Source organism: Oncorhynchus keta, chromosome 6 (assembly GCF_023373465.1).
Source record: "Oncorhynchus keta strain PuntledgeMale-10-30-2019 chromosome 6, Oket_V2, whole genome shotgun sequence".
In the NCBI taxonomy this organism is placed as follows: Eukaryota; Metazoa; Chordata; class Actinopteri; order Salmoniformes; family Salmonidae; genus Oncorhynchus; species Oncorhynchus keta.
In genome coordinates, this window is record NC_068426.1 from 35296578 (window position 1) to 35319578 (window position 23001).

At 43.6% G+C, this 23001-nt stretch overlaps 1 protein-coding gene and 1 pseudogene across 1 annotated transcript; one reads left to right on the top strand and one right to left on the bottom strand.

Annotated features, from left to right (window-relative positions):
• Positions 1–1463: 1463 nt before the first annotated feature.
• On the bottom strand, positions 1464–2404 carry LOC118385452 (caspase-7-like; annotated as a pseudogene).
• Positions 2405–10519: 8115 nt separating this feature from the next.
• Positions 10520–19786, top strand: dusp11 (dual specificity phosphatase 11 (RNA/RNP complex 1-interacting)). The gene is made up of 10 exons (XM_052521415.1): positions 10520–10942; positions 11151–11243; positions 11370–11445; positions 12113–12244; positions 13986–14109; positions 14242–14302; positions 14407–14453; positions 14529–14604; positions 14703–14831; positions 18686–19786. The coding sequence occupies exons 2-10, from the start codon at positions 11209–11211 to the stop codon at positions 19077–19079; spliced, it is 1074 nt and encodes a 357-aa protein (XP_052377375.1). The 5' UTR covers positions 10520–10942; positions 11151–11208; the 3' UTR covers positions 19080–19786.
• Positions 19787–23001: the final 3215 nt, after the last annotated feature.

Below are 23001 nucleotides of genomic sequence, written 5' to 3' on the forward strand. Positions count from 1 at the left end.
TGCCTTTGGTAGGATGGTCTTTGCCTTTGGTAGGATTGCCTTTGGTAGGATGGTCTTTGCCTTTGGTAGGATGGTCTTTGCCTTTGGTAGGATGGTCTTTGCCTTTGGTAGGATGGTCTTTGACATGAACTCAAGGCAACTTCAATGGATCTCATCATTGAAGCTAGTTGTTTCTTAACAAACAAATACAATGTTTGACCAGCAGAAGTAACACGTAACATGTTTCCTTAACTCAACCTTTTATTGCTACAATAAACAAACTACAAAGTGCAGTAACTGGGTGTGCTCCAGAAACACCCGATATGTTGCAGAAACTACCGGACTAATTTAATATTATATGATCGTCTTACAATCTAAGCAGGGCTTAGCATAGTTTGGGTTTGTGTGCGCACGGAGCAGTTTGGGTTTCCCTGTACCATCCCTGGGTTAACTGTTTGTGTTGTATGTTTGCTCTATTAAACTGTTTCAGTTCGGTGTCTGATTGGCTTCCTGATGGAACACCGCTTACCGTAAATTAATCTTTAGAGTGAAAAGCAATGGCTCAGAAGCACAATTTTATCAGTAATGGATCAATAATGTGTGGCAGAGTTGGGGTCGATTCCATTTAAATTTGTCAACTCCGAAATCAAAACAAATGATCCTAATTGAAAAGCATTGGAATTTTAGCAGACACTTATCCAGATCGACCTACAGGAGCAATTAGGGATAACTACCTTGCTCAAGGGCACAGACAGATTTTTCATCGGCAACCTTTCGGTCACGGCCCAATGCTCTTAACCACTAGGCTTCCTGCCATCATAATGTACTTTCTGAATTGAAATAGAATTTACGCTAACCCTGGTATGTGGTAGGTTTTTATGTGGTTGTTTATCAGTGTGTTGTGTTTCTGTGGTACGTACAGTATGTAACAGTATATCCGGTTGTGGATAGCGTGACAGGCACTCATGTGTTCCTCTGTCCCATTCTTACCTGTCTGTGTTGGGAAATGCCCCCAGTCCTTCCAACAGCTCAGTATGTCTTCCACAACTGCCCACCTACACATGTGGGTTTAATCATTTAGTATATATGGGCTGTTGCTCCTCATTCCTCTACAGCAGAGGTACTCATATTTGGCTGTATCTTCAACTTCACTGTATATAGACTTTGTTGTACTGTATTATTGACTGTTTTGTTTATTCCATGTGTAACTCTGCTGTATGTGTTGAATTGCTATGCTTTATCGTGGCCAGGTCGCAGATGCAAATGAGAACTTGTTCTGGTTAAAGGTGAAATTAAAAAGAAATCAACTGTATCAGCCCAGTCAGAGCCATAACTCAGAAATAAACTAATTTGTCATAGTTACAATACAAAAAAAATACCTTGAACATACCAGTCAATGAATTAAAAATATCAGACAATTTCAAGGTAGTTTTTAGCACACTCAACCATCAACACCTCCCGATCTGTTCCTGCATCCACATGTCTGATCATCACAATGTTATTTTTATTTCATGCACACAAATGTAACAGAGTGGAAATTCCATCCCAACCTAGGCCCACAAACACAACCTTCTGACCAACAACACTCGAAGTCAACCGTACTAGCTGACAGAGCAAGAGTCAAGCCTAACAATCCGAGAGAGACCGTTCTCTTCAGATCTAAGGCTTTGGGTTCAGCTTATATGTTTGTGAGGTCTGTTGTACTCTGGGTTGACGAATGTTGCGGCAGAAAGTCCATTGGCCACGCCCTCCTTCCGGGCTCGGCAAATGGGAACACCTCTCTGGTCAGTCGTGATACGAAGCAAGGCATTTCCCTTCCCCCCCCCCCAGCAGATGACCTTTGGCCTCGAAGCAAAAGGCCACATGATGGGAAAGGTGTGTCAGAAGGCGTGTCAGTTCCAGGGCATCACCCCCTTCCTCCTCCAATAGGATGCAGAATGTCTGGAGGAAGACGGCCCCCAGAGGGTTCATGAACGCCCCGTCACCTGGTGCGGTGGCGTACATAACCGCCGTATCCGTGGGGATGGACATGTATTGAGACAAGGTGTCCTCAATGATGTCACTTCCTGCTGAATCCGTCTCCACTGTCACGCCATCATCCAGCTCACCCCCACGACACGCCTAGAGAGAGAAAGAGGGAAAGATGATTACTATTGATTATTATCACTGACTGACTGAATGACTGACCTCACTGTTGTGGGTGTGGTGATGATGGTACTGACTTGGATGAAGAACAGTTTGATCTTTCCCCCCATGTGTGTGTTGTTGAAGTAGGAGAAGATGTGGGACAGTCTAACCGGCATTCCGTCCGCCCCGAACACACAACCCTCCTACTCGTGAGATGATAGCACCGCCAGGAAGCACTCTTTCACCGGCTGCTCGCTCACTGCAATCAATCAATTAATCAAATTGTATTCATGTATACATTTTTGGGTCAGAAAATGCTTTATTGGCCTAGACCCACTAAGAGCAAGCAGCAGCACAGTGGCAAGTAAAAAAAACCTTGAGAGGACCAGACTAGCTTTCTGGCTGAGCCGGTTAGCAGAAAAAAGACAACTAGAAAATGATATCTCCTGATGTGGCATGTGACGATGGTGGCCCTTGATTCCTCGAAACAGTCTGCTTCAACTAACAATTAGCTCACCCATCAGTCATCCTTCTGTCTGCAGGGCACAACACAGTCTTCATCAACGACGTCGTCACCACAGTGACCATACGTACAGTATGTATCCCAACCAGAAGCCATGGATTAGATGCAACATCCACACTGAGCTAGAGCTGCCACTCAAGGAGCGGAACACTAATCCGGATGCTGATAAGAAGTCCCGCTATGTCCTCCGACAAACCATCAAACAGGCAAAGCGTCAATGAAGGACTAAGATTGAATCCTAGTACACCGGCTCTGACGCTCTTCGGATGTGGCAGGGCTTGAAAACTATTATGGATTACAAAGGGTAACCAGGATACATACTCAGTGGCTGCACTGGCCAACTGGCAAGTGTCTTCACTGATATTTTCAGCCTCTCACTGACCGAGTCTGTAATACCTACATGTTTCAAGCAGACCACCATAGTCCCTGTGCCTAAGAATGCCAAGGCAACCTGCCTAAATGATTACCGCCCAGTAGCACTCACGTCTGTAGCCCATTCACATCGACGGGGCTGTAGTGGAGCGGATCGAGAGCTTCAAGTTCCTTGGTGTCCACATCAATAACAAACTATCATGGTCCAAACACACCACAAGTCTTGAAGAGGGCACGACAATGCCTATTCCCCCTCAGGAGACTGAAAGGATTTGGCATGGGTCCTCAGATCCTCAATGAATTCTACAGTTGCACCATCGAGAGCATCCTGACTGGTTGCATCACTGCTTGGTATGGCAACTGCTTGGCATCCAACCACAAGGCGCTACAGAGGGTAGTGCGTCCGGCCCAGTACATCACTGGGACCAAGCTTCCTGCCATCCAGGACCTCTATACCAGGTGGTGTCAGAGAAAGGCCCTAAACATTTTCAAAGACTCCAGCCACCCTAGTCACAGACTGTTCTCTCTGCTACCACACAGCAAGCAGTTCCAAGTCTAGGTCCAAAAGGCTTCTCAACAGCTTCTACACCGAAAGCTATTAGACTGCTAAACAGTTAATCAAATGGCTACTCAGTCAAATCTTTGAAATTATTTTATGTTACATTTGTATTTTTGTTCAATTTACAGTACCAGTCAAAAGTTTGGACACACCTACTCATTCAAGGGTTTTTCTATGTTTTTACTATTTTCTACATTGTAGAATAATAATGAAGACATCAAAACTATGAAATAACACATAAGTAGTAACCAAAAAAGTGTTAAACAAAACATTTGAGATTCTTCAAAGTAGCCGCCCTTTTGCCTTGATGACAGCTTGGAACACTCTGGACATTCTCTCAACCAGCTTCACCTGGAAGTAATGTAGAGATCTACAGGTCTTTAGCGAAGTTAAGCCAACGTTTTTGATACAGGATACAGCGATGGGTATCAAAACTGTCACCTGTAAACAAAACGAAGGGCACTATGGGTGGTGGCATCCAAAGGTTTCAGAGTAGGAGCAGCTGCACTTTGATACATAAACATCACCATAATCAAGAACAAATAAAAAGGTTGGCTGAATGATCTGCTTCCTACCTGCTTAGAGAAAGGCATGATCTGTTTCTGTAGACAAAGCCAACTTCAAATCTTAGCTCCTTAACCAGCTCATCTATATGTTCTTTAAATGTCAAACCCATACAAATACAAGTGCTTATACGGGGGGAAACATTCAATCGGAGAACCATCTAATGAGTGAACATGTAAGTAATTTGAAAAGTTTTTACGAGAATTTAAAAACAACATGAATATAGTCTTGCCCATATTAAGCACAGGTTTTAAATCAGCTATAAAACCTGACTGTAGTTTAGACACAGCCAGACCAACAGTCAGGAAATAACATACATAATATTATCGTGCGCATATAGATGAAATGTACCATTTTTAGCAGATTGACGTATGATGTTAATATAAATAGAGAACAGGTCCCAAAACCGAACCCTGTAGTACACCTTTATGGACTTTAAGAAATGCAGACTAAACCGCATAAATCTCGATGGCCAGAGTTCTGTCACTAAGATAATCATGAAGCCATGAACAGGCGTCAGAGCTCAGGCCTATCGAGGCCTATCAACTTAGTCAATAAAATAGCACGACCAACAGTATCAAAAGCTGTTGACAAGATCATTAACAATTAAAGTGGTTGCTGTCATAACGCTACGCCAGGCCTAAACCCTGATTGGCTTACGTTCAAAATACATTTCTCCGATCATTTTTTGTTAGCAAAGTTGTACAATTACCAAGGATTCGAGAATCTTAGCTAGACAAGGACATATTGAAATGGGGCGATAACGATTAAGATCTCTACTATCCCCGCAATTATGGAGTGGCAGCACAAGAGCTGATTTCCCATACTTTTGCAATATTTCCTGATAACAACGTTAAATAAAAACGGTGGGTTTATTGAACCAACAATGATGGGCGCTGCACGATGAAGCAGACCAGGATCCTAATTGGTCAGCTCCAGCTCCTATAGATTTCTTGTTGTCTATTTGCTAGCAAAGCATCCAGGAGTTCCTTTTCTGTAAATAAACAAAAAGAAAAGCACTGGCTATCAGCATCCAGCCTAATATCATTGTGAATAGGCTAAGAAGTTATTTTCAAAGAGATAGCCCAAATAAAATGGTGATTCAATTATGACATTTTTGTTGTTGTTGTAATGAAGCCAGAGTCTGAATTAATTTGTTGTGGCAGAGAGGGGGAACTAGAACTATTAAGGGATTTTTACAGTTTTCCAGAATTTAGCCGGGTTCCCATTACAATCTGAAAGCACAGTTAATAATCAGATTTTGCCTTTCAGATTTTTTTTTACACAATGATTCCTCAGTTGCTTAAAATCTTGCCAGTCTGGGCCTAAGCCTGTGTTTCAGGGAAAGCTGAAATACAATCAAGCTCACGAAAATAAAGATCCTGTAAAAAAGTCTATTCACTGTGGTTTTTAAAGTTCCTATGTGTCATGACACAAGGCTTAGATTTTTGTATTCTCACATCTCTAACACAAACAACTGGGCAATGGTCATTAACGTCTTGGGCAAAGACACCAGTAGAAATCAAATAAAATCAAATGTTATTTGTCACACGCGCCGAATACAACAGGTGTAGTAGACCTTACAGTGAAATGCTTACTTACAAGCCCTTAACCAAGAATGCAGTTTTTTAAAAAATACCTAAAACAGTAAGAGATAAAGTAACAAATAATTAAAGAGCAGCAGTAAAATAACAACATTTAACATATAACATATTTCTCTGGTGTATGTGTTAAAACAAGATCAATCAGTGTTGACTTCGAAGGATCTTGAGGGTTGGGCTGTTTTCAGGAGACAATTCCTCCCAGAATCTGAGACCTTCATAGACTTTTAGGACTTTTGGGTTAGAGAACATGATAAGTGTGTTTGTATGTGTGTGTATACGTTTTCCATTGCTTTGTGTGCTGGGCTGCGACGGACTCCGTGACCGTCCCCTAATTGATAACATTATGTAGCAACTCTGATAAGTTTGATAACATTGATAAAACCAGGTTATAAAGTATTTATTATTTTTTTTGTAGCTGATTTGTAGCAGGGGCGTGTGTATAAGATGTGTGTTACCTGTCTTGAAGAGTGTGTAAATCTCCTGAGCGTTAAGATCCATGTGAATGTCCACCCTGTAGCCGTCTGGTCAAAGCACCGTGGAGTCTCTCGGTGACTTTCTCTGCCCCCGGCCTTCTGCCCAGTGGTACCCCGTGGTCAAAGTTTGACTCGCAGACCAGCACGGCCCGGTTGCACTCCTCATTGCCAGCATTTGTCCGTCTCCACAGCGGCATGTCCAAATATATAGAGACCAACGGCCCAGTCACGTTGTTGCAGTCTGGTTCCTCTCAAGATTTCTACCTATCCCTTGGGAGTGTGTCCGTGCTCCTGTCTTCCCCTGCTTGCTCTCTGGGGGTTTATGTCAGAGTCTGTGACAAATGTACCGCTATATTGTGCACAAAGCGCGACACAAATCCAATGTAATAGAAAGAGTGTGGATCAGAGCACTGAATGAAGTGAGCTCTCTTCCCTTATGGGGTATGGTCCAACAGGTAAAAACCCACCTGAATAGACCACCAGCAGGCAAATATCCACCTGAGCTGTGTGTCAGTCAGTGTAAAGTCGGAGAGTGTCCGGTTCATGTGTGCATATGTATTTTATACTGCAGCTGTTCCAACCGGCAGACAGGAAGGCTACCGGCGACAGCCACGCCCTCAACACTAACACACCTGGGTGGTTGTTGGCAAAATGTCACGATCGCATGCTGTTGCATCACAGTTCCTGGTATTACCTGTTATTTTCTACATTCATTCCTCCTTCCCTCTTCCATTCTTCTTTGCTGTCTACTGGGAATGCCAGCTCAGTAAAACATGTGCTAGCTCATCTCTGGACTTACCCACCTTTTACATTCAATAGCAATTCATTACCAGCTCATCTATCATTTTGACAGGGCTTGCTGGACAGACTATCATCAGTAGCTTCACTTTCACAATGACTTGGGACTTAAAAGGTCACATTATATGAATAGGGGTAAAGGGTTCTGAGAAATCACATCACTGCAGGGATTGACATTAAACCAAAGTCTAAAAGGCACATGCCCATCAGGCAGGTCAGGATTTTTGAGGTGTTGCCCAAAGATTATGATCACTTTTCCTGTTTTCACCTACACACAGGGGAGGAATCACAAAGACCAGACTACTGTCTTTATCGTATTTTTACTTATTGTTAGGGATGGGTCTGAGTACTCAATTCAAGGTTAGTAGTCAATAACTAATGCTGTGTTCAAGTGGGATACTCAGAAAGTACTACTTGTAAACTGGAAGCAAAGAGTTGTGTGCATTCACGTGCTTTCAACTTGAGAACGCCGCAAACAAATTGTAGTGTTAAAAACCATATTAATATATTGTTTTTCACAAATAATGTTTTGTTGTTGCATTTAACTTCTGAAAAATGCTGTTATCGAGGTAATTTCCTTACTGTGTGACGTCAGAGTTCGGCATGTAACATAGGTCGGAGCTCAGAGATGATAGACAAGTTTCCCACTACTAATTACCAGTTGCGGTGGCGTTCAAGTGGATTACTCCCAGTCGTATTCTGGTATTTACGAATTTAGGAGCTGTTATGAGCGCCACATAATAATCGGCACATCAACTTAACACAGCCCGGATGACTGACTGACAGACATACACACCTGCCTGGAGCAGACACATACTAACAGTAATGGGATCCCAAGGCTCTCTGAAGGCTTCGGCGCTTGCCCGAAAAAACGGATCATTACTGGAAGGTTCATTATCTGTCTTACCAAATTACCGTACAACAGACCACATATTCACCCTGCACACACTATTTTTTTTAAACCTTTATTTAACTAGGCAAGTCAGTTAAGAACAAATTCTATTTACAATGACGGCCTACGAACAGTGGGTTAACCGCCTTGTTCAGGGGCAGAATGACAGATTTTTACCTTGTCAGCTCGGGGATTCGATTTAGCAACATTTACAGTTACTGGCCCAACGCTCTAACCACTAGGCTACCAGCCATTCTAATTGACAAACATACAAACCAAAACAAAGGCAAAGTCTTCTCATGCTTTCTTGATTTCAAAAACGCCTTTGACTCAATTTGGCATAAGGGTCTGCTATACAAATTGATGGAAAGTGGTGTTGGGGGAAAACTATTATAGACATTATAAAATCCAAGTACACAAACAACAAGTGTGCGATTAAAATGGGTAAAAAACACACACAATTCTTTCCACAGGGCCAGGGGGTGAGACAGGGATGCAGCTTAAGCTCCACCCTCTTCAATATATATATCAACGAATTGTTGAGAGCACTAGAATGGTCTGCAGTACCCGGCCTCACCCTACTAGAATCTGAAGTCAAATATCTATTGTTTGCTGATGATCTGGTGCTTCTCTCCCCAACCAAGGAGGGTCGACAGCAGCACCTAGATCTTCTGCACAGATTCTGTCAGACCTGGGCCCTGACAGTAAATCTCAGTAAGACAAAAATAATGGTGTTCCAAAAAAGGTCCAGTTGCCAGGACCACAAATACAAATTCCATCTAGACACTGTTGTGCTAGCCTAGAGCACACAAAACACTGTACATACCTTGGCCTAAACATCAGCGCCACAGGTAACTTCCACAAAGCTGTGAACGATGTGAGAGACAAAGCAAGAAGGGCCTTCTATGCCATCAAAAGGAACATGAAATTCGACATACCAATTAGGATTTGTCTAAAATGACTTGAATCAGTTATAGAACCCATTGCCCTTTATGGTTGTGAGGACTGGGGTCCGTTCACCGACCAAGAATTCACAAAATGGGACAAGCACCAAATCAAGATTCTGCATGCAGAATTCTACTAAAAATATCCTCTGTGTACAACGTAAAACCCCGCCTAAAAGGAAGTGATTACCAAACCTTCCATAACAAAGCCATCGCCTACAGAGAAATTAACCTGGAGAAGAGCCCCCCTAAGCAAGGTGGTCTTGGGGCTCTGTTCACAAACAGACCCCACAGAAGTCCAGGACAGCAACACATATAGACCCAACCAAATCATGAGAAAACAAAAAGATAATTAATTGACGCATTGGGGGAAAAAAAAAACAGAGCAAAACAGAACGCTCTTTGGCCCTAAACAGAGTACACAGTGTCAGAATACCTGACCACTGTGACTGACCCAAAATTAAGGAAACCTTTGACTATGTACAGACTCAGTGAGCATAGACTTGCTATTGAGAAAGGCCACCGAATGCAGACATGGCTCTCAAGAGAAGTCTATGTTGTCTTAGGTCTCTCTTTATGTAGTGTTGTATTGTCTCTCTTGTCGTGATGTGTGTTTTGTCCTATATTTATATATGTTATTTTTGATCCCAGCTCCCGTCCCCGCAGGAGGCCTTTTGGTAGGCCATCATTTTAAATCAGAATTTGTTCTTAACTGACTTGCCTTAATTAAAGGTTAAATAAATATGTGCACACTGCCCACAAAATGAGGTGGAAATTGAGCTGCACTTCCTAATATCCTGCCAAATGTATGACCATATTAGAGACACATGTTTCCCTCATATTACACAGACCTCCAATTTTGATAAACTCCCATATCTATTGGGTGAAATGCCAGTGTGCAATCACAGCAGCAAGCTGTGTGACCTGTTGCCACAAGAAAAGGGCAACCAGTGAAAAACAAACACCTATATTTATGTTCATTTATTTTCCCTTTTGTACTTTTACTATTTGCACATCATTACAACACTGTATATAGAGATATGACATTTGAAATGTCTTTATTCGTTTGGAACTTGTGTAAGTGTAACGTTTACGGTTAAATATTTGTACTGTTTATTTCACTTTTGTTAATTATCTATTTCACTTGTAAATATGTAAACATATGTTTCCCATGCCAATAAAGGCCCTTTAAATTGTAATAGCCTATAATAGATTGGAATAGCAGGTCTACATCCTGTCTGCCTTCAAGTTGACTATTTTTCTAAAAACGGAACCTATTGCATTAATTAGGGTGCTTAAGACCGAATCTTACACCAGACCTAGTAAAACACATTATATGAACACACTGCAGAAAGTATGGTTTCACATAAAACAATTTTCAAAATAGAGTGCCTTCAACCTCACACCGTTACGTCTCTAACTGTTCTATAGTATAGACTATACTATAGTATAGAACAGTGAACAGTTATAGTTCCCGACTCTACCGGCTAAGCTGCCGGTCTACCGGTCAGGTGAACCTATTGTCACAACATCCTAATTCTATTTGTGAGTAGTACAGTAGAAGTCGGCGTTAGAAAGCAGCTTGGACTCGGAAGAAAACACCGGAACCACGGCAAAACCAGCCGGGATCCCGCATTTTGCTACACAAGGGTTGAAAATCACGTGATTAAATGAAGCTTCGGACGTCTTTGATGACGTCCTTTTGATAAAGCGAAAAACGCGTCCGCCACCCCGCTTTGAATTCAGCTGCTTAGCGAGTTCGCCACCGGCCTCGGTGCTCCGGTATCACTACAGACAACTGACTGACAACCCAATGGTGCTTTATAAAGACCGTGTCAAAATTGGTCGAGCAATATCTGCTATGCTTGTATTCAGGTTTAATTTGGGGTTCCCCCCCTGCCATAACACATCCAAACCACTAGGGGAGAACAGAGACATTCCGACCGCAAGATACACCAGACTCTCCTTACGTCATCCAAACGCGGCAGCTGAGAGGTGGAATGCGATTCATGCTAACTTGCTTTCGGTTGAATACATTTACTTCTGTTTTCAGGTCAAACGAAACACGATTCATGTTAATTGTTGAGAAGAGTTACTATTTGACTGGGTGAGTAAGGAAATTGTTGACGACGTTACAGCAAAAAATGTGCCTTGAGAACTAACGAAGTTAGCTAGCGCTGGCTAATCCTCCGTCGACCGCCCAGACATTTGTGATACCTTTCCCAATACGTCTGTGTTGTCGATATAATTTGATAGCTAACGTAGACATACTTTGGTTTTGCTGCTAGTGGCTAATACATTTTTTTTTATTGCAGATCATGTTGATTGTATAAGTAAGGTTAACTGTTACCCAAAAGTGAACCCAAGAAAAAGATGCCTCCTCACAAGAAAAACGGGATACCGGACAGGTAAATAGCCACTGTTTAAACGGTTAACTATTTAATGCTAATGTTAGCCCCCAGAGCTGGACCTCAATTAGTAATGTAGACGGGATTCTAGACTGTCATATTGATGTCCTGCAATCTCTCCTACAGATGGCTAGACTACCAGGCCGTAGGGAAGATTATATCTGGGACGCGGTTCATCGCTTTTAAAGTCCCTCTGAAACCGGTAACTGTGTGTGTGTGTGTGTGTGTGTGTGTGTGTGTTTTAAGTCACTCAACTTCACGATGTACTTGATGTGAAATACATGGTGAATTTCAGTGACTTCGCTGTGTGTCCCCCTGGTGTGTTGTCAAGCACTGGGTAGTCTAGGAAACCCAGAACTAGAATCTAGCGGAATTGTGTCAGCTGCTCAATGTTATGTTTTATTTAATTTAACTATGCAAGTCAGTTTAGACCAAATTCTTATTTTACAATGAAGGCCTAACATTATGCGAGTCTGTCCAAAAGAGATTAAGCACTGGGTTACGGGGTTGGTGTTAGTGTCCTTGGGGTTTGTAATAGGTATCCTGGGATGTATTTGTTGTTCAGATTCCATTGCAAAACGTTTTGCAACAGAAACCTTTTACTCTAGGATGCAAACAAAATGGTGAGGGACCTACCTGAAGATGTCAAATAGAAAATCTTGTTTGTTTTCCATTTGGAGTAAATTATTTCTGTTGCAAGACATTTTGCAACAGACGAAACGTTTTGCAACGGAGTCCGACTAATGCTACACCCCTGGTAGCAAGGAGTGCTAGTAGTTACTAGGCTAATAACGGTGTGTGTGTGTGTGTGTGTGTGTGTGTGTGTGTGTGTGTGTGTGTGTGTGTGTGTGTGTGTGTGTGTGTTCCAGTCCCTGTGTCGTCATGTTCAACGTTCGCAGGCGTTTGGTCCATGGGAGCTGATGCAGACTATGGAGAAAGATGGACAGGAGCTGGGACTGATTATAGACCTCACCTTCACTACGCGCTACTACAAACCTGAGGTACGCACACACAATCACTTCCCCACACACACACACAAACACACACACAATCACTTCCCCACACACACACAATCACTTCCCCACACACAAACACACACACAAACACACACACAATCACTTCCCCACACACACACAATCACTTCCCCACACACAAACACACACACAAACACACACACAATCACTTCCCCACAAACACACACACAATCACTTCCCCACACACACACAAACACACACACACACAATCACTTCCCCACAAACACACACACAATCACTTCCCACACACACACAAACACACACACAATCACTTCCCACACACACACAAACACACACACAATCACTTCCCCACACACACACAAACACACACACAATCACTTCCCACACACACACAAACACACACACAAACACTTCCCCCACACACACACACACACACACACACTCACCCCCACACACACACACAAACACACACACAATCACTTCCCCACACACACACAAACACACACACAATCACTTCCCCACACACACACAAACACACACACAATCACTTCCCACACACACACACAATCACTTCCCCACACACACACACAATCACTTCCCCACACACACACACACACACAATCACTTCCACACACACACACACACACACACACAATCACTTCCCCACACACACACACACACACAATCACTTCCCCACACACACACACACACACAATCACTTCCCCACACACACACACACACACAATCACTTCCCCACACACACACACACACACAATCACTTCCCCACACACACACACACACACAATCACTTCCCCCACACACACACACACACAATCACTTCCCCACACACACACACACACACACAATCACTTCCCACACACACACACACACACACAATCACTTCCCCACACACACACACAATCACTTCCCACACACACACACACTCACTTCCCCACACACTCACTTCCCCACACACACACACACACACACACACACACACTCACTTCCACACACACACACACACTCACTTCCACACACACACACACACACTCACTTCCACACACACACACACACACTCACTTCCACACACACACACACACACACTCACTTCCACACACACACACACACACACACTCACTTCCACACACACACACACACACACACACTCACACACACACACACACACACACTCACTTCCACACACACACACACACACTCACTTCCACACACACACACACACACACTCACTTCCACACACACTCACTTCCACACACACACACACACACACTCACTTCCACACACACACACACACACACTCACTTCCACACACACACACACACACACTCACTTCCACACACACACACACACACACTCACTTCCACACACACACACACACACACACACTCACTTCCACACACACACACACACACACACTTCCACACACACACACACTCACTTCCCCACACACACACACACACTCACTTCCACACACACACTCACTTCCACACACACACACTCACTTCCACACACACACACACACTCACTTCCCCACACACACACACACTCACTTCCCCCACACACACACACACACTCACTTCCCCACACACACACACACACACACACACTCACTTCCCCACACACACACACACTCACTTCCCCACACACACACTCACTTCCCCACACACACACAATCACTTACTTACTGTGTAGTCTAGTGTAGTTTGTGTGTGTGTGTGTGTGTGTGTAGGACCTTCCAGACTCTGTGTTCTACCTGAAGATTTTCACAGCTGGTCATGAAGTTCCCAGTGACCCCACAATCCTTAGCTTCAAACGTGCCGTCCGCGGGTTCCTACGAGACAACACACACAACGGTCAGTCACACACACCCACACCCTCACTTGTGGTTCGAGAAACTGATTGTCTGTGTCTTGTTAGTTAATCGTCAACACATCAGCAGAACTACAAGATAATGTAAACGTATTTATTATCTTTCTCTCTCAAAGATAAGCTGATCGGAGTACACTGTACTCATGGGCTCAACAGGACAGGCTACCTGGTCTGTAGGTAAGGAGCTTTTAGCAGATTTTGTGGAGTTTCTGGTAGATTCTACATGTGCTTAGTTTGTAACCTACATCTTTCTTTTCCTCTTCTCACTCTCTCCTCTTCAGGTATCTGATAGATGTAGATGGGATCGATCCTAAAGAGGCTGTGGAGTGTGAGTACTGAACCTCGTTCAAAAATTGTGTGCACACATGCATGTGTGTAATGTATTTTCCATGTGTTATTCCAGTGTTTAACTCTTCGCGGGGTCACCCCATAGAAAGAGAGAACTACCTGAAAGACCTACAGACTGGGCCAAAGAGAAGGTAATTTGTGTCTCGGTTGGTTGATCGGTCGGACTCTCTATTGTTGTCTCTGTCCATCCATACTTTTATTCATCCATCCCTCCTCCCTCCCTCTGCAGTAATGATGGGATGGAGGAGTCGGAGCAGGAGCCAATCAGAGGCCGCTCTGGCAGTCGTCATAACATTCTCGACTCTCCTGCCCACGACCGCGACAGACATTACGACATGCATGACTACAACCAATTTGTGTAAGCACCCTGTCCTCTAACCTTTATAGACATACAGGTATGTCTACATACAGTACTATGATGAAGTATTCAGATCCCCTGACTTTTCCCCCAAAAATGTAAAGTTACAGCCTTATTCTAAAATTGATGAAATATATCAATTTACACACAACACCCCATAATTTCAAAGCGAGAGCAGGTATTTAGACATTTTTTGAAACCAGATACCTTATTTACATGTACAGTTGAAGTCAGAAGTTTACACACACTTAGGTTGGAGTCATTAACTCGTTTTTCAACCACTCCACAAATTTCTTCTTAACAATCTATAGTTTTGGGAAGTCAGTTAGGACATCTACTTTGTGCATGACACAAGTAATTGTTCCAACAATTGTTTACAGACAGATGATTTCACTTATAATTCACTGTATCACAATTCCAGTGGGTCAGAAGTTTACATACACTAAGTTGACTGTGCCTTTAAACAGCTTGGATAATTCCAGAAAATTATGTCATGGCTTTAGAAGCTTCTGATAGGCTAATTGACATCATTTGAGTCAATTGGAGTTGTACCTGTGGATGTATTTCAAGGCCTACCTTCAAACTCAGTGCTTCTTTGCTTGGCATCATGGGAAAATCAAAAGAAATCAGCCAAGACTTCGGAAAGAAAATTGTAGACCTCCACATATCTGGTTCATCCTTGGGAGAAATTTCCAAATGCCTGAAGGTACTACGTTCATCTGTACAAACAATAGTATGCAAGTATAAACACCATGGGACCACGCAGCCGTCATACTGCTCAGGAAGGAGACGTGTTGTGTCTCCTAGAGATGCACTTACTTTGGTGCGAGAAGTGCAAATCAATCCCAGAACAACAGCAAAGGACTTTGTGAAGATGCTGGAAGAAACGGGTACAAAAGTATCTATATCCACAGTAAAACAAGTCCTATATCGACAACCTGAAAGGCAGCTCAGCAAGGAAGACGCCACTGCTCCAAAACCGCCATAAAAAAAGCCAGACTACGGTTTGCAACTGCATATGTGGACAATGTCCTTTTTGGAGAAATGTCCTCTGGTCTGATGAAACAAAAATAGAACTGTTTGGCCATAATGACCATTTATGTTTGGAGGAAAAAGGGGGAGGCTAGCAAGCCGGAGAACACCATCCCAACCGTGAAGTACAGGGGTGGAAGCATCATGTTGTGGGGTTGCTTTGCTGCAGGAGGGACTGGTGCACTTCACAAAATAGATGGCATCATGAAGTAAAATGATGTGGATATTTTGAAGCAACATCTCAAGACATCAGTTTAGCTTATTTTTAGTTTAGTTTATTTTATTTTTACAGGGACAGTGCACATTAATCAACGTTTCAGTAAAAGTGCCGGTTTTAGCCAGCCGGCTAATTTTCAACCGCAGTCCCTGGGCAGGTTATTACATTTATTTTCAAAAACAATTACAAATATAAACATCATTAAAAACAAGCAACATAGAACAAGCAAGACATAGCAACATAGGACAAGACAAGCAACATAGGACAAGCAAGACAGACAGAGCAACATAGAACAAAAAGCAGCAAAACAAAATTCATAAAAGCAACAAAGTGTTTCCACACCTCACAAGCTACACAGACAACATGGAAAGCGGCAACACACAGCTAGGGACCATGTTCACAAATCTGATTGACCTTTAGCCAGGTCTTCAAGCATTTTGTGAAAGTGTGATATGTGGTGCAGTTATGTGTGTCTGATGGCAGTGTATTCCAGACATGGGAAGCTCTCACAGAGAATGCAGATTTACTAAAGGTGCTTTTCCTTAGGGGAACTATACAGTCACCTCTCATGGCAGACCTTGTGGATCTGCTGCCATATGTCTGGGTTTTCTGTTTAACAAAAATATTGAGTGGAGGGGGAGCCAGGCCATTTAGGATCTTGAATACAAGACATGCGTCGGTGTATTGCACAAGATTTTCCCAACTCAAGAGCTCATGCTTTCTAAGGAAAGTTAGAAAGTTAAAGCTTGTTTGCATATGGGTCTTCCAAATGGACAATGACCCCAAGCATACTTCCAAAGTTGTGGCAAAATGGCTTAAGGACAACAAAGTCCAGGCATTGGAGTGGCCATCACAAAGCCCTGACCTCAATCCTATAGAAAATGTGTGGGCAGAACTGAAAAAGCATGTGCGAGCAAGGAGGCCTACAAACCTGACTCAGTCACACCAGCTCTGTCAGGAGGAATGGACCAAAATTCACCCAACTTATTATGGGAAGCTTGTGGAAGGTTACCTGAAACATTTGACCCAAGTTAAACAATTTTAAAGGCAAAGCTACCAAATACTAATTGAGTATATGTAAACTTCTGACCCATTGGGAATGCAATGAAAGCTGAAATAAGTAATTCTCTACTATTATTCTGACATGTCACATTCTTAAAATAAAGTGGTGATCCTAACTCACCTAAAACAGGGCATTTTTACCTGGATTGAATGTCAGGAATTGTGAAAAACTGAGTTTTTAAATGTATTTGGCTGAGGTGTAAACTTCCGACTTCAACTAGAAGTATTCAGACCCTTTGCAATGAGATTTGCAATTGAGCTCAGGTGCATCCTGTTTCCGTTGACCATCCATGAGATGTTTCTACAACTTGATTGGAGTCCATCTGTGGTAAATTCAATTGATTTGACATGATTTGGATAGGCGGACACACCTGTCTATACAAGGTCCCACAGTTGACAGTGCATGTCAGAGCGAAAACCAAGCCATGAGGTCGAATGAGTTGTCCGTAGAGCTCCGATACAGGATTGTGTCGAGGCACAGATCTTGGGAAGGGTACCAAAAAAGTGTCTGCAGTATGAAGCCCCTGACCAACAGTGACCGTCATTCGTAAATGAAAGAAGCTTGGAACGACTAAGACTTCCTAGAGCTGGCCGCCTGGCCTAACTGAGCTATTGGGGGAGAAGGGCTTTGGTCAGGCAGGGGACCAAAAATCCAATGGTCACTCTGACAGAGCTCTATGGAGATGGGAGAACCTTCCAGAAGGACAACCATCTCTGCCCTACTCCACCATAGTAGTGGCCAGGCGGAAGCCACTCCTCTGTAAAAGGCACCTGACAGCCTTCTTGGAGTTTTCCAAAAGACACATGAAGGACTAAGACCATGAGAAACAAGATTCTCTGGTCTGATGAAACCAAGATTGGCCTGATTCCAAGTGTCACATCTGGGGGAAACCTGGCACCATCCCTACGGTGAAGCATGGTGGTGGCAGCATCGTGCTGTGGCAGGGACTTGGAGTCTCGTCAGGATCAAGGCAAAGATGAATGGAGCGAAGTACAGAGAGATGCTTGACGAAAACCTGCTCCAGGGGGCTCAGGACTTCAGACTGGGGGGCGAAGGTTCACCTACCAGCAGGACAACATCCCTAAGCAAAGACTACACAGGAGTGGCTTCGGGACAAGTCTCTGAATGTCCTTGTGTGGCCCAGCTAGAGCCCAGATTTAAACATGATCGAACATCTGTAGAGAGACCTTTTAAATGGCTGTGCAACGACACTCCCCATCCAACCTGACACAGCTTGAGAGGATCTGTGGAGAAGAATGGGAGAAGCGCTCCAAATACAGGTGTGCCAAGCTTGTAGCGTCATACCACAGACTCTAGGCTTTCATTGTCGCCAACGGTGCTTCAACAAACTACTGAGTAAATTGTCTGAATACTTATGTAAATGTGATATTTAAGTTTATAATAAATTAGCCAACATGTTATTATTTTAGAATAATGCTCTAACAACAAAATGTGGAACAGGTCAAGGGGTCTGAATACTTCCCGAATTCACTCCATATGTTTAATTTTGGTCTGACGGTTCTGCTCTCGCTCTCTCTACAGGCCTCTCCACCAGAGGGGTATGAACCACCAGACTCACGGCTTCCCCCCTCCTCTGCCTCCTTATGGCATGTGGCCTCCCCACCCGAGCCTTCTCCCCCATCCTCCTCACTTCAACAACTACCAATGGAGACCCCCCCAGCCACAGAACAACTGGAGGAGGCCCTACCCACCAGAGGAAGACCGGAGGGGAGGGGAGGACTGGAGGTCCTCCCACCACGAAGGCGAGAGGAGAATTCGTTGCCCTCCCCCTTTCCCTGTTCTTCCTCGTTACTCCCCCAAAGGGTGGAATAATGAGCCTGAGGGGTCTGCCTCCTCCCTCCCCTCTGAAGAGATAAGTGGCCCACAGAGGAAATTCCGCCCACGACACAAACGCAGCAACGACTGGACTAAATAGAGGAGAGAGGGGGAGTGCAGTGTGCTTTTTAAAAATGAAAAGTGACGCTTCCTGGTGTTTTACTGCTACAGTTCCATGGGGGCTGAATAGTTTGATTTGCTTTTAGAAACAGATTTGAGGTTTTCATTGAGAGATGTGTACGGTTGAGACGGAGAGAAAGGCCTTAGTTCACTTACATAAAGTGCCTGACTGACTGTTTTCTGACTGACTAACCTTGTCCCCAGGCTATTGCGTATGTAAGGCTGGTACATCAACTATTCAATGTTGGCCTTACTGGGTAAAGGGGTATTTTATTTTAGAGAATAACACTTGTGAAAGGCAAGGCTCTGCTTGTGGTGTGTTAGCGTATGGGGGAGGTGTTATGGGAGATGATTGGTAGGCATATTAAGCTGAGTAAGTTGACTCCCATGCACCTGGAGTTTCTCCAGGTCTTTCTGTATTGGCTAACGGAGGCCAAGTTTTAACACATTGGTCCACCAGGCTTTTTGCGCAATTTGGCTGGAATTGCCTGGGAAGGAGATGACTTGACGATTGATTTACTGACTGACTGGTTTCCATTAGACATGAGTTGCCAATGCACTCTGTTTCATGTATGTATCATGTATGACAGGCAAATCATATACATGCATGAAAATGTCTTATGTGCTTTTTGGTCTGAGTGTTTTTGATCAAAGGTAATAAAGAACATTGGGAGCAGGAAAAACATGGTGTGTCTCATGGTTGAATGGTCACTATTTCTTAACTAACTACATGGTCTGTTCCAACTGTTCAAACTACAAGAATGAAACAATACTTTCAATTGTGCTATTGTATGTTGTTTTTTTGTGTGTTTTTTTGCGTTTTGTAACTTATGTTGTACATAATGTTTCGGCCACCGTGTCTCATGACCGAAAAGATCTTCTTGATCTCAGGGCAGCGATTACTCACACTGTACTGGAGGAATTCTTCAACGATTCGGACGGGAAGGATTTACTCCAGACACCCAACAAGGCCCTCATCCCTGTCATTTGCGAGGAAAAGACTGGGGTATTGTAGACGACGGTCCTTGTGCCTTGTAAGGATCCATCGCCGAGAGGGTCATTTACCATCGGTCCTATTAGCCAACGTACAATCAATCGATAGTAAAATAGATGAACTACGAGCACGTGTATCCCACCAATGAGACATTAACTGAAATAACTTATGTTTCACCGAGTCGTGGCTGAACGACGACATGATTAACATACAGCCGGCATGTTTTAAGCTTTTTCAGCAGGATAGAACAGCGGTCTCTGGTAAGACAAGGGGTGGCGGCCTATGCATATTTGTAAACAACAGCTGGTGCATGAAATCTAAGGAAGTCTTGAGGTTTTGCTTGCCTGAGTTAGGTTCTCTCATGATTAGCTGTAGGAAAGTCGATTTACCAAGAGAGTTTACATCTATATTTTTCGTAGCTGTCTATGTACCATTCAGACCTATGCTGGCACTAAGACCGCACTCAATGAGCTGTTTTCCTCCATAAGCAAACCGGAAAAGCTCATCCAGAGACACGTACAACGCTCTCCCTCACCCTCCATTTGGCAAATCTGACCATAATTCTCTCCTGATTCCTGCTTACAAGCAAAAACTAAAGCAGGAAGCACCAGTTACTCGGTCAAAAAGAAAGTGGTCAGATGAAGCAGATGCTAAGATACAGGACTGTTAACCTAGCACAGACTGGAATATGTTCCGGGATTCTTCCGATGGCATTGAGTACACCACATCTGTCACTGTCTTCAATAAGTGTATCAACGATTTCTTCCCCACAGTGACTGCGTTCATACCCCAACCAGAAGCCATGGATTACAGGCAACATCCTCACTGAGCTAAAGGATAGAGCTGCTGCTTTCAAGGAGTGGGACTCTAACCCGGAAGCTTATAAGAAATCCTGCTATGCCCTCCGATGAACCATCAAGCAGGCAAAGTGTCAATACAGGACTAAGATTGAATCGTACTACACGGGCTCCGACACTCGTCGGATGTGGCAGGGCTTGCAAACTTAGACTACAAAGGGAAGTACAGCCACGAGCTGCCCAGTGACACGAACCTACCAGACGAGCTAAATTAGTTATATGCTCGCTTCGAGGCAAGTAACACTGAAACATGCATGAGAGCACCAGCTGTTCCGGATGCCTGTGATCACGCTCTCCGTAGCCGATGTAAGACCTTTAAACAGGTCAACATTCACAAGGCCGCAGGGCCATACGGATTGCCAGGACGTGTACTACGAGCATGTGCTGACCAACTGGCAAGTGTCTTCATTGACATTTTCAACCTGTCCCTGACTGAGTCTGTAATACCAATGTTTCAAGCAGACTACCATAGTCCCTGTGCCCAAGAACACTAAGGTAACCTGCCTAAATGACTACTGACCGATAGCACTCACGTCTGTAGCCATGAAGTGCTTTGAAAGGCTGGTCATGGCTATCACCACCATTATCCCAGAAACCCTAGATCCACTCCAATTTGCATACTGCCCAAACTGATCCACAGATGATGCAATATCTATTGCACTCAACACTGCCCTTTCCCACCTGGACAAAAGGAACACCTATGTGAGAATGCTATTCATTGACTACAGTTTAGCGTTCAACACCATAGTGCCCACAAAGCTCATCACTAAGCTCATCAATAAGCTAAGGACCCTGGGACTAAACACCTCCCTCTGCAACTGGATCCTGGACTTCCTGATGGGCGGTCCCCAGGTGGTAAGAGTAGGTAACAACACATCTGCCACGCTGATCCTCAACATGGGGGCCCCTCAGGGGTGCACGCTCAGTCCCCTCCTGTACTCCCTGTTCACTCATGACTGCATGGCCAGGCATGACTCCAACACCAAATTTGTTGATGAAACAACCGTGGTAGGCCTGATCAACGACAACGATGAGACAGCCTTTAAGGAGGAGGTCAGAGACCTGGTCGTGTGGTGCCAGGACAACAATCTCTCCCTCAAACGTGATTAAGACAAAGGAGATGGTTGTGGACTACAGGAAAAGGAGGACCGAGCACCCCCCCCATTCTCATCGACAGGGCTGTAGTGAATGTAACTATTTCTCGTTAAGGTCTACTCCGGTTGTATTCTGCACATGTGACAAGTAAAATTTGATTTAGATTTGATTTCATAATCTGATTACATTTAACCTTTACAGGATTAGTAGGTCCCCCTCGGGGCGGTTGAGCTAAAATGGGCTAATGCCATTAGCATGAGGTTGTAAGTAACAAGAACATTTCCCAGGACATAGACATATCTGATATTGTCCGAAAGCTTAGATTTTTGTGAATCTAACTGCACTGTCCAATTTACTGTAGCTTTTTGCAATGAAAGAATACCATGCTATTGTTTGAGAAGAGTGCACAGTTATGAACTTACAGTATTAATAAACCAATTAGGCACATCTTGATAGAACATTTTGAACAGAAATGCAATGGTTCATTGGATCAGTCTATAACTTTGCACATACACTGCTGCCATCTAGTGGCCAAAATCTAAATTGTGCCTGGGCTGGAATAATACATTCTGGCCTTTCTCTTGCATTTCAAAGATGGTACAAAAAACCCACAAAAAAAACTCACGTTTTTGGGTTTGTATTATCTTTGACCAGATCTACATTAATTTCACATTAACACAACCTTCAAAGTGCCACCAGACCTAAAAATACAACAACTAATGTCTCTATACCAAGTTGAGTCTCAGCTTTCAGATGCAATTGGCTCTTTGTTAAGCCCTGATCCCCTTGTTTACTGTTGCAATCTCTGACAACTTTTTTTTCTGGAAAACTCGATTCCCCCTCCCAACCACTGATTTCAAACTGTTTTTAATATACTTTGAAATTAAACACCAACTACACCTTGCTAATCAGCAAACTCTCGGGTATTTGTGGTGGACTTTCATCATAAGTGCTTC

Bases quoted from the DNA above. Each gene is read 5' to 3' on its own strand.
- dusp11 (XM_052521415.1), top strand. From the start codon at position 11,209: ATGCCTCCTCACAAGAAAAACGGGATACCGGACAG. The intron at 12,245-13,985 runs GTACGCACACAC...GTGTGTGTGTAG, and splicing joins CGCGCTACTACAAACCTGAG to GACCTTCCAGACTCTGTGTT. The intron at 14,110-14,241 runs GTCAGTCACACA...TCTCTCTCAAAG, and splicing joins ACGAGACAACACACACAACG to ATAAGCTGATCGGAGTACAC.